Source organism: Hyposmocoma kahamanoa, unplaced genomic scaffold (genome assembly GCF_003589595.1).
Source record: "Hyposmocoma kahamanoa isolate Upper Pololo Valley unplaced genomic scaffold, ASM358959v1 124, whole genome shotgun sequence".
NCBI lineage: Eukaryota > Metazoa > Arthropoda > Insecta > Lepidoptera > Cosmopterigidae > Hyposmocoma > Hyposmocoma kahamanoa.
In genome coordinates this window covers 38,149-51,215 of record NW_020653436.1, presented here as the reverse complement: position 1 = coordinate 51,215, position 13,067 = coordinate 38,149, and the positions used below count along the sequence as shown (strand labels likewise).

The 13,067-nt window shown below is 35.8% G+C and overlaps 1 protein-coding gene across 1 annotated transcript in view; it reads left to right on the top strand.

Moving 5' to 3' along the window:
* The window catches only part of LOC113240216, a 76,833-nt gene that overhangs the window by 45,977 nt on the left and 17,789 nt on the right, over positions 1-13,067 (top strand). Inside the window, exons 2-6 of the mRNA XM_026477464.1 lie at positions 769-891; positions 1,680-1,730; positions 5,150-5,410; positions 10,736-10,824; positions 12,495-12,585. Coding sequence (XP_026333249.1) covers positions 769-891; positions 1,680-1,730; positions 5,150-5,410; positions 10,736-10,824; positions 12,495-12,585 — 615 coding nt within the window. The remainder of the gene's footprint in view (positions 1-768; positions 892-1,679; positions 1,731-5,149; positions 5,411-10,735; positions 10,825-12,494; positions 12,586-13,067) is intronic.

Sequence of the window (13,067 nt, the reverse complement as noted above, 5' to 3'; positions counted from 1 at the left end):
CTAAAATCTTGTATATATTAGATATTGCATCGGTGCAATCGCGCGTTTGTATCTATGTAGCATCGAGTATATAACTAGAAATAGAGGCGAAATGTCAATTAATTTATTTGAAAACTATTCTGCCATATCATTACTGTGACAACTGCGCTCCGATTGGCCAGCCCGAGTTCGAAACAATTGACGGGTGTCGTCAACTGTTTCTTCAAATCGATCAGTTAACTTGAGCTTTGCTATAATGGACGAAAATTGCAAAATTACATATTTAATATTTAATTACCGATGAAATGTGATTGCGTTTGTTTTGTAATTAGATGTTTTGCTGTTTTTCCCACACCACCGAATAGACCAGCACGGCATTGTTAGAGATATCATCTTTATTACAATAAATACAGAATATTTTTTGGAATATACGGAGACGTACGCACAGGTCAGTAGTTGGCCTGTCTTTAATTCAGTGCAAACGGGAGTTGATATTTATAAGAGTTGTATCGCTAATGTGTTACCAGGAATATATGACCCTTATTTCGTCTCTATTTCTGGTTATATACTCGATGCAATGTAGTCACTCGTTTGCATCGCTGATAAAAGCCACCGTGTGAAACCGCTCTTAAATTTGTAAAAACAAACTAGTAGATGAGCCCGATATCGCGCACTTTTCGTTAACCGATTTCAATAGAACTTGGCAAATAGATTCAAATTTTTGAGGTCTGTTTCTTTTTATAAAAAAGTTATAATTATTGTAGTAAGCAGTCGGTTTATTTTTCACAGCGGCCGTGATGAATAATCGGTCGAACGACAGCACGCCGACGGGCGAGAAGCGCAAACGTGGTCGACCGAGAATAGACAAGACCAGCCCGGAGTATATCGCCAGGAAGCGCGCCAGAGAGAAAGGTACATTGCGTATTAAGAGTGCTAAATAAGAAATTACTAACGACAGTCTGTAACCTCCCGTTGACACGACATTGTGCTGCACATAAATAAAAATATACAGGGTGTCCGGTAAAGAATGGATAATCCTGAAATGCCTTATAGTAGAGCTTATGAACGTTCAAAAAAAATATAAAGAAAAATATATCCCATGTAGTACTTAAGATGTATTTTTTTCTTTAAATTTAATTATTTTCACCTTATTTTACGTTTTTGTACACCACGACTACAAGTTAATCAATTTCTTCGGTGTTTTGGTGTCATAATATTCTACATTAACTGTGCTAATAGATAGGAAGTAAATAGTATGACTAATTATGGCACTTACATTTAAAAAAAGTTTTATTTTATTTTTCAGTGCAATTTTCTTTTTCATGATAAAAAAATCACTGGGCATTTTTTTCCTGTGCATAAGATTATTATATATATTTATTACATATATTTAATATTGCCCAATAATTTCTAACGCGTGGCTACCTCAAAATAGTAAATAAAATTGAGCAATCGGCGCCGAGTTGTCTAGACGCTTGGGGCGCCAGCACGTCGCGCCTTTTTTTTCGAAAACTTGAGACCGATAAAAACCGAATATGTATTTTTTTCCATTGTATAGTATGCTCCTTTAAAATGGTTAGTGGTATTTTTATCAACCTGTATCATTCATATCATAGGCCTATGTTCTGCAATAGACGTCTTCCGCCTGATATGATGATTTAAACATTACCACCGACGTTCATGTGTTCTCTTTTTTACAGAAGCGCAAGAAAGAAAAGAAAAGAAAGAATATAGAAGGCGTACGACTGGTGGTAAGTTATGAACTTATTGTTAACACAAAAAGTACGTAAGCTTCGGTCACATAATCACTCTGTTCACTCATTTGGTTAAGAGTTTTTTTTGTAAATAATACAATCTGGTTTGGTTAAACGTGTAGTCAGTTAAAAGATGTCATTTTAACTTTTAACAAGTGATCTAACTGTTCCATTTATAGTCTGTCTTTTTTGAAGACGGAGTAATATGACATTTGTAGGGTTGCTAGCTTTTTCAAAATTTCGAATAGTTATGTACTTGTTGTCGATGATTTTATCGATAGATTGTCAAAAAAGATAAAATGTTGCCAAAAATGACTGAATTGCGAATGTTACGTGTTATGTGTCTTCTTTATTCTTATTTTGACAGTTAGCTATCGAGATCATTTCTTTTTTGCCGGATTTGATTATTGAATTAAAATGAAAAACTTTAAAATATGTCTCCCTTTTTGTATTTTTCATAAAAACAGTTCTAAATACTGTGCACGTATGTATCAACTTACAGAAATTGACAATTGAAATTAACTTGTGCTCATTACTTGAATGAATAATGTGTCGAGGATGATTCAAATGATACAAGTTCGGCTTTTTATTCCATAAGCGTGATCAATATTCAGCAGACAGCCGATAGAATATCTATCGACTGCAATCAGTAGCTGTCATTTTACTCCGTCTTAAACAAAGACATGCTATACAGATTAAATACGTTGTTTAACAACTAACGTCACGGTATATTTGAGATTATCAAGGCAAAAATGGTGGAACCCACTTTTTTGTACAAAATTACTTTGAATGATACTAATGCAATGAGTTTGGATGTATTTTCATGTATAACGTTTAGTAGCAGTAAAGCTCCCTGTGAAAGAATTCGTCCAGGGAAGTACTGCCACCTTACCTATTTCTGCCGCCAAGCAGTAATGTCAGCATTACTGTGTTCCGGTTTTGAAGGGTGCTGGTGAAATTACAGGCACATGGGACTTGTTAACTTATGTCTCAGCGTGACGGGCGCAGAGGCAGTGCTCCGCAGATCTTTGCAATTTAAAGCTCTGAGTGGCACTATAACTGTTAGCTTACCATTAGGCGCACGACTTGTTCGCCCAGTCACTTTATGTTATAAGAATAAACATGAAAATAGCCAGTGCTAGTCAAAGTAATATTATACAAAGTGCCCAGCAGTTGCACTAATTATGAGGCGATGATTATTGAAATGAAACAAATTCAGCTATTTATTGCAAAGGTTCGACCAACATTCAGTTGACAGGCCGTGAAACATTTATCGTCCGCAATCAGTAGCTGTTTACAAGCCGGCAACACTTGCGCAATAAAATGTCATTTTACTCCATTTTCAAAAAGACAGACTATAGAATCTTAAGCCTTCACCGTTCCTCCTTCGGTCGACTAGAAGGTACGGAACAATTCATCCCATTGATATACCACCCGTTCGCACGAAACGCTTTGCTTCCTCCTTCCTTAACTATACGGCAAAGGAACGGAATACCGGTCTTATTTTCAGCATGGACCAATGACTCAAAAGTATTGCTAATAGCGGTACAAGACAACGTCGGGTATTTGGTACCTATTTTTACACTAGATGTCGGGACGAGTACCAAATAGCTATTTTTGTAAATAATTTATGAACTACAATTTATCAAAGTTACTCTAATTTCTAGTGATAACAAACAAATCAACTAGGTGGCGCTTATTGCACTGGTTTTTGTGGAAAATGCCGGCTATTCTTTAATTTTGTTTAAGATTAGCGCCATCTACCCATATTAGGAAGCATTAATGTATACATTTGTTTGTAACACACAATGCCATCTATTGACACGCATATTTGGCAAAGTTCATTTAGCTCATGATCAAATTTGAATAATATTACAAGGAAAAAACTGACTATTTATATTTCATATTAAAGAGGTATTAATTTGCTATCTACGGCCATTTACATAATAAAAACTACTTTCCATCTAGGCCATCATTCAGTAATTTTTGGCAAAATTTTATCGTCTTTCACAATCTATCGATAAAACTATCGACAACAACTACGTAACTATTTAATCTTTATGACAACTGGCAATCCTACAAATGTCATTTTACTCCGTCTTCAAAAAAGGCTGACTATAGATATAAAACGGAGTTTTTACCTTTTTCAGAGTTAAAATCTGTAGTATGGAGTTATAGGTTCATGCTTTCATGAAAATTGACACCGAAATTAGATCGTGAAGTCGGCTAAAGTTCACTTTTCCTCGTACTCTAGTCCTCAGTTAAAAATCTTTCAATTGACTACACGGCACTTAACAATGGTGTGAAAAAGAATTTAGTCATACAAAAATGCTCACAGAATCATGAAAATAGTTTTGCAACGCATGACGAACATCGCATACTCATGTAACGTGTCGGCAGATAGTCGTGCAGTTTAAAGTGTCGTGGCTTGTATATTTAAATGAAATTGTTCACACATGTAACAACACGATGAACTGTCGTTCACGATATTTTGACACGTCATTGTCACAATAAAAATGTGTGTGTGTCGCAGCCGCTAATGATGTCACGCTTTAGGTTACCTATTAGAAGTTCGAAGTGACATTTTCCAGAAATAACGTTTGCTGAAATTTTCATAACATCGAAAGTAATTTTGAGAGGAAAATGTTTTTTCTTTTAAACCTAACCTTACTGAACCTAATCGTGTCTGTGATAAACATACAACATATCCTGAAAAAACAACGGTTTCGTTATAATTCGGTTTTCGGGTTAATGAAAATTCGAACAAACGGTATTTCGGAAAAAATTAATTCTAGTTTGTGATAGGTTACCCAGGATTAATTTATTTTTGTCTCTTATTAGCAGAAGATAAGACAGCTGTCGTGAAACGATAAGATTTGGGATATGAGAACAGGGTAGACGCGACAGGAAAAACAATTTTACAATAATGCTTGCTGCCGGACATTGGGGAACTGGGGTAACAAAAGTTCATATTCTTCAATGTCCGGCAGCAATTCCCCACACGTCGAAATACTCAAACCCCCAAATGAGTTATTTTACAACTCCATTCCCCACAAAATCCCCAATAAAATTTGTAATTCCCCAAACATTTTATTAAGTAGCCTAAAATCGCCTTTTCCTATTTCAAACATAACCTAAATACCACAACGACCACTTTTTTAGTCGCCGCGCGACCCCTCAAAGTAGCTTTAATGGCGAAAAATCGTCTAATCTGGCAACAGTGGTTGGGTCATCGATATCGTCATTATGCGTTGATGTTTCCTACGTCTCAGTGTTGCCATTTTATATAACGTTTGTTGAAAGATTCTCTGAGCATTTTTTTTACCACAGAGTGTCCCACTAACACTGCTTTCTCTACTTCATTATCATACATAACAAAAAAAACTATCATGTATCATAAATGTATTTCCATTTAGCGAAAACCGTCAAAACGAAAATATCAACCAAAGTTACTCGGACAAAAATACCAATAACCGTTAAAAAACCCACTGGGCAAAGAATAAGGAAATTACCTACGAAATTGCAAGGGAAATTGCCCGTTAAAATGCAAGGGAAATTGCCCACAAAAATGCCAGGGAAATTGCCCGCGAAAAACGCAAAATTGCGTAAGGTGACCAAAGTTGTGGGTGATAAGAAAATTCTTGTAAGACGGAACACCAAATTTATTAGAAGAAAAGGTAAAGATAATCAAGCAAATGCATGTTTTTTTATTATGTTCTTGGTGATTGGTAGAATGGTGTTGAGAATTTTTTGTTTAAATTACTTTTTTCGTAATATTTTTTGTTAAAATATTTACATGTCGTCCTTCTTCTGACTGGCCGTTTTAACTGGCGTTATACTTCGTCCAACCATTTCTATACTTTTGACATAAGCGTGAAGTTTCTTAATTATTGACAAACAGACATATCCACCGAGGTCGCAATTTTCGTCGACCCGGTGGGACTTGCAACCACGTCCATGCTGCACCGTTGCATTGCTTTAACCATCTGAGCTACGGGTCCAGTTACCGAGTCGGCGAAATTCTCCCATGTGTTTTTGTTATAGATCTTTGTACTGGCTTTCGGCATTAGTCGCCACTAGTGACATCTAGTGAGAGATTTTTTAATAACCTTCTCACGGCAGCCGATACCTTTACAGGTATTACAATTGATGCAGATGTCGCTTTTCGACTTCTGAGATGTTTTTTGGGAAAATTTTATGAAATCGATTGTTATACGAAATCGAATTAGGACATCACTAATGGATTAGTAAATGAGCTGTCAACAGTAAAATAAATGGTTGGAGGGAATGTAAGCGTAATTTTCAAAACTGTAAATCTGAATTAAAAAAAATCCTCGATACAAAACAGTGTACTCCAAAAAATGTATAAAAATTTAACGTGCGATTTGACCATCGAGTATATAACCAGAAATAAAGACGAAATAAGGGAGTTACATTTATGGTAACTCATGAGTTATACATACATCACTTATAAATATCAACTCTCGTTTGCACTGAAATATAGACTGACCTGTGTGTACCTCTCCGTATATGCCAAAAAATATTCTGTCTTTATTGTAATAAATAATAACTCTAACAATGGCGTGCTGTACTATTCGGTGGTGTGGGAAAAACAGCAAAACATCTAATTACAAAAACAAACGGAACCACATTTCATCGCCAATGAAATATTCAATAAGTAATTTTGCAAATTTTGACCATTATAGCTCAAGTGTTTAACTTAGTCGATTTGAAGTGAAACAATTTGACGACACCCGTCAATTGTTTCGAATTCGGGCTGGCCAATCGGAGCGCAGTTGTCATCGTAATGTTATGGCAGAATAGTTTTCAAACAAATTGAATGACATTTCGTCTCTATTTCTGGTTATATACTCTATGGATTTGACAAACGCGGCACCGCGCGTTTAGGATTATAAACACTTACAGTAAGCCTGGTCTACTTCCGTACTTGTCAAATAAGCAATACGACCAAATCCAAAGACAATGCCAAGTATGCTTCATTCGCATCATGCGTCTTAATTTGATGGAGTAATATTCATGTTAATCATGTAAGTCATGTTAATGTTCATGTTAATTGTTTGGAACGGGAGTCGATCGAGCCTCTGTTCAGTTTTAAGTAACAGTAGAGCTCCTTGCGAGATTTCGTCCTGGGAAGTACTTACCACCTTACTGATTTCTACTGCTAAGCAGTAATGTGAGCATTACTGCGCATAGGTTTTGAAATGTAAGGATGCTGGTAAGTTACAGGCACATGGGACTTGTCCACTAATTTCTCAGGGTGACGGGCGCAATGTGACTGCACCTAAATCTCTGTGATTTAAAGCTCTGAGTGGCATTGCAACTGTTATGGACAGGCGTGTCGCTTACCAACAGGCCCATGACTGGTTAGTCCAGTCACTTAGTGTCATGAAAAAAAAATGCTGAGTAAGATTGTGCTACATACAAAAATGTCAGTTATTACAGTTAGAAAAGCAAAGGACGATATTTTAATTATTTTATTTAAACATTGTTAAATTATGCGCGTAAATTTATTTGTATGGATTTGCATTAAAGTTATTTTTTAAATGTTTTTCTATTTTTTTTTTACTAAAAATATTTTATTTTTGAAAAGGACATATGAATTATGTATAATTATGTAGGTAGTTATGTTTTTATTTTAGGGCATGCGTTAGGTGATTATTTTTTTACAATTGTAGCTAGTAAGTAAGTGGTCTATTTTAGTAAAAAAATTTAGTATACAATTAGTAGTGTGAATAATAAAAAGCAGTGCATGTACTTAATGTAAAAAGAAAGCAGTGCATGTATGTATATTACTATAAGAAATATTTCAAAACCAACGCTCGGACAGCTAAAAATTTTCAGCGTCATGTACGATGTCGTACCCCAAAAAGAAAGCCCTATTTACTACGAATTTACACAACTTACAAATTTGACGGAATAATGGTATTACGTAGTTTGCTTTTCATATTGTTGCGGCCCAGAACTCGGCCACTCTGACTGCATCAAGCGTGCAGGTGTTAAGACGCAGGGTGCGATGTGAGGTGGGCCATATTTTGAATTGCATCGAAGAAACAATACGGGTTAAAACAGTGCTCAAAGTGATAATTATCATTATAGTTATCACCATTACTGTTTTGATAAATTTACCTTGATAATTTAATTAACAATTATCTTTATAAATACACCTTGATAATTTAATTATCATTTATCTTGGTAATAAAATGTCTCGATATTTATAATTTTAATTGGAACAACAAAATGCTACTGTTAAGCTTTCTACCCGGCGGCACAGCCCGTTTTGGTTGGTGTCGGTGACCTTATTTCTAATCTAGTCCTGTGACATGATTCTAGACACAAGACCGCCGACTCCGACCCGGGCTATGTCGCCGGGTCGGCGGGCTCGGTGTGCAGAAAGCTTTAGCAATGTCGTGTCATGTATTTGTATCCGAGACGTATCAAAACGTGTTAAAGCGTGGCGCGTGTCAGGTTGTGAGCAATGCGGTTGTAATTCCGTGTATGTATATGTACGACAACACACGACGAGCGGGCGCAGGACCCGACCTGCGCCGACCGGCCCTTACCGCCTCTTAGCAGCAGTAGAACTCCATGTGAAAGTTAGAGCAGTTATGTGAGCATTACTGCGTTCCGGTTTTGAAGGGTGCTGGTGAATCTACAGGCACATGGGACTTGTCAACCTATGTCCTAGGGTGACGGGCGCAGTGGCAGTGCCCCTCAGAAGTTTGCAACTTAATGTTCTGAGTGGCACTGCAACTGTTATGGGTAGGCGTGTCGCTTACCACCAGGCGCACGACTTGTTCGTCCCGTCTCTTGATGTCATAAACAAAAACACTTACTTTCCGATTTTGACCCGGATGATAAGCTTGAGTAATTTGTGCTTTTCGCTCTTTTTGACATGGCCGAAGTATGAGTTCTTCCTATATAATATAGCAATAAAAAACAAATTACTGACCTATATATTTTCTTCGAGTAGACATGAAAATTTTCTATGAAAAACATATTTTTGCGAATTGGCCCCAATGGTAAAAAAATATTAGACTTTCATGTACTGAATATGACCTTAAAGTACTTACTTAAAGTAGTTTAGAACAACTTGGTTAAATAGATAGATGGACGCTTTATTCACTAATATGACAAAAATATATATTAATCATAAAATCATAACATTATTGTTATGACAGTGAATGGGCGTTGGCTCAGCATATCGACTGTGAACTGGCAGTCGGTACTATCTCAACTTTGACAACTTTCCAGGTGAAGAAAAAAATTGTTTGCGTTTAGTTTATAGCATCTGGTTTATTAAATAAAAATACGTAATTTTTATATATGATATGATATACCAAAGATTCCTGGACTAATTTTTATAACAGTAACATTGAACTATGTCAACATTTTTCCGTCAAAATTATAAGTTAGGTTGACTCTTGCTAAAGAAGACGTCTTGAGGTAAGAATGCGTCTGAAACGCTGAAAATTTTTAAGCAATAAAAGCGATTTATTTGCTTTTCCTTACGAAAGACAGCATTATTAGGTTTGAATTCAATCAAACTGCCTCTGTGGCCGAACGGTTACCATACCGGACTGCCACGCAGAGGTCCCCGGGTTCGATTCCCGGGCCGGGAGAAATATTTGTATGGCCTACATTTATTTCTCTCGTGAGTTTGGGTGTAATTTGTGGTTGTCTATGTGTGTGTCCATGGCACCCGCGACACAGGGTTTCCCTAGTGCGGGGCTATGTTGAGTGTGTGCGTTATTATTAAAAAAAAAAAAAAAAAAATTATTTTAAGTTATTGAGTTTCATGGAAACCATGAAACTTTAAATTATTTTTTTACACACACTGGAAATAAAGAATGCCTTTTTTATTTAATGATATTTTAGGGGGATTATTCTATCCATCAATACCAACTTTTTACTATATAGACCCCCTTAAATTCGGATTGTCTCTGTCCGTCAATATTAACTTTTTGAAATGGACACCCTTTTAAATTGGAGTTGATTGTACCCATCAATATTAACTTTTACTATGGAGACTCATTGAATTTAGGTTGATGTTACTCATCAATACCAACAATTAGGGCTCCTACAAAGTAGACGTTTATATACAATATTTGGAAGCGCAGTTGCAACGCCACTATCGTGCATGCGCATGCGCAACTTTTGCAGTCACAATTATCAAATTAAAAATTACTGAAGCACTACTACAGTTACGCCACTGTAACGCTTCTACAAACGTCTAATTTGAAGGCGACTTAACCATGGAGACACCCCCAATTCGGGTAGATTCTATTCATTAATACTATTTCTATAGAGACCTTCTCAATTCGGATGGATTCTGTTTATCAATACTAACTTTCAAGGGAACTTCCCCTTTTGTCAATAAAATTCATTAACATATTATCGTGAACTAAAAATATGTATAATCTATATGTAATAGTGCCGAAATAATGTTTTGAAAGCAACAGAGCAGAATTACGGGAAAGAATTATAAGATTTTCAACTTTGCAGCCGTCATTGAATCCGGCTTAAAATCCAATCTCTCTCTGTCTGAAATAAAAAAAAATCTGCCAATTGATATCAAATGTCAATACAAACGGTGGCGTTTGTATTGATAGTGACTCCATTGTCCAAAATTCCCCCGCCCCATTAACATAAATAACCTCTTAACTTTAGTGTTCTCCCCCCATATTGTTACTCTATGTAAATTTATCCACTTAAATATCATATATTTGTAAATGTTGTCTTTTGTTTTACATTCTCAACTGAGTACTCCCGTGGTCCCACTTACCAACACCGGTTAATGTCCTATTAGAGCTCAGCGAATTTTTTTTTTGTTTCGTTTTTTTTTCTTTCAACCGTGACATTGGCAAAATCATCATTTCTCATAATGATGGAGCCATGAAAATAAAAAGTGATAATGATAGTGTTTTCTAGTAAGTTCTAGAAAGTGTATTCTAGTCAATTTCAAATTATGAATGGAATTGCAGATTCTGCTGCGTCGTCATCTGCTGGCGATACAACGCCCCGCGTCAAACGAAAGTATACCAAACGTGCGCCTGGCACCAAGAAAACCGATGTAAGTATTTATGATACAGCGCGCCCAATATAATGATTCACCCGGTGGGACTAGAACCCACGACCTTGCTGCACAGTAGCATTGTTCTTACTTGTGTTTTTATTTTTTTATTTTATTTTATTGGTACAGTTACAGACATCAGATACAGCATAATATAAAAATATTCTAGAATAGCACTGTAACACTGATACCCAATTACAACTACATATACACAGCATTCGGTAAACAAAAAAGATAATGTTACGAGGAGCAGAAATATACTTACATACATATTATATTTAACTAATAAAATATTAAACTATGTTTAACGGATTTTACAATAAAGACAAATAGATAGAATAATAAAATAACAAAAAAAAAAACTAAAACAAAATTTAATGAAAACTAATAGTTTTTATAATATTCGTCGCCGCTAGCGACATCTGGTGAGAGATGTTTGAAAAAATTCACTGCGGCCGGTGTCTTTACAGATACCCCAATTAAAATCGATGTCGCTTTTTGATCAAAAGTATAACTGAGATTTTTTGAAAAAAAAAAAAAATAATTGAAATTATTAATTGAAAAAAAAATTTGCATTAATATTAGACATAACTGGTTGAAGACTGTACTACCTCAGTCAACCGTAACCATGGGACCTGTAAAGGGCCCGAAACGTCGGTTTGTTTGAAAAAACAAATATGCGCGATTTAAATCCGGAAAAATAGTTTCATTTCCTATGTGTAACAATCGCGAAAACCTAAGAACTCGATAAAAAATAAAATTCTGTGTTTAATAATCACAGAACTAGGGGCTTAATAAATAATGTTCCAGACAATAACACCAGTATAGCGGTGTAATACACGTTATGGGCAATTTTGATAAGCTCTAATCTATCTAATGAATAATGACCGGTCTGTATTAATATAGCACGCATCAAATGGGCATTGCAATAAAAACTGTACTTTTCCCGGTCAGTATTAGTAATGACCACTCTGTCTTGTTCAAAGTAATAGAATAAAGTATCTATAGCGTTTTGGTCAGGTTAGGCTAGGTTAGGATGTTGCCCGCGGGAAATAGGGAATCATATTCTTTATTTGCAAGTTACATGGTTATATAAAAGGTATTCTTATACTAATGGTACTTGACATGTAACACCCCGTGGGGGCACTGCAACATTCTGAGGGCCCTATATCCTTACTTTACTAAAATATATACATTATTAAAATAAAATTAAAAATGATTACTACATTATTTAAATAAAATTAAGAATGATTAATAGCAAAAGAAAAACTAAACAGAATTTTAGGTCTCATTCCTGATACACTTATGTCTGTCTATTTGACATACTTTACAAATTATAAACTTGGTAATTCGTTTTTAAGCACTATTTTCTAAAAAGTATGCTTTAAGTGAATAAAAAGCTTTGCTCTGTAGATAGCTCTTTAGATGGGTTACAAAGGCCTTATGTGTATCATTCATACTGCTCGGTTCTAATGATTTGATAAATCAAATGGATCATGGGCAGTCAGCGCATTATTAATACGGACCGGCCAAACTAGTGAATAGTCATTATACATAATGACCGGACCCTATTAATAATACCCGATTATTTAAATTGCCCGTAAACATGTGGTTTGGTACAATTTTCTTTTCTTTTTGGTTTTGTTAATGGTTCATTATTATTGTTTCAGTCTACAACCGGCGAGAAAGTCAAAGGCAAGCGCGGTCGTCCGCGTAAAGTAGACCAGATGGCTGCCAATAACAAACAATTACAGCAACCTAGTGAGTACGAGGGAATTTCGCTCTTAAGCCAACGTACCAAAGAGCTAATGAATGACAATAATGATCTGCCTTGCGAAATATTGCTAGTTGATGAAGCATAGTTCTTGTTCACTCTGTTTTCGCAGATGATGGACCTCAAAATAACTGAAATCTATTAGTTGATGAAGCATAGCCCTTCTTCCTTCCGCGTTTGCAGAAACTGGACCTCAAAATACCGAATTGCCATTGTTCGATGAAGCATAGCCCTTTTTCCGCTTTTGCACAAAATGGATCTCAAAATATCGTAATGCTATTGTTCGATGAAGCATAGCTCTTCTCTCTTCCGTTTTTGCAGAAAATGGACCTCAAAATATCGAAATGCTACTGTTCGATGAAGCATAGCTCTTCTTTCTTCCGCTTTTGCAGAAAATAGACCTCAAAATATCGAATTGGTATTGTTCCATGAAACATAGCTCTTCTTTCTTCCGCTTTTGTAGAAAATG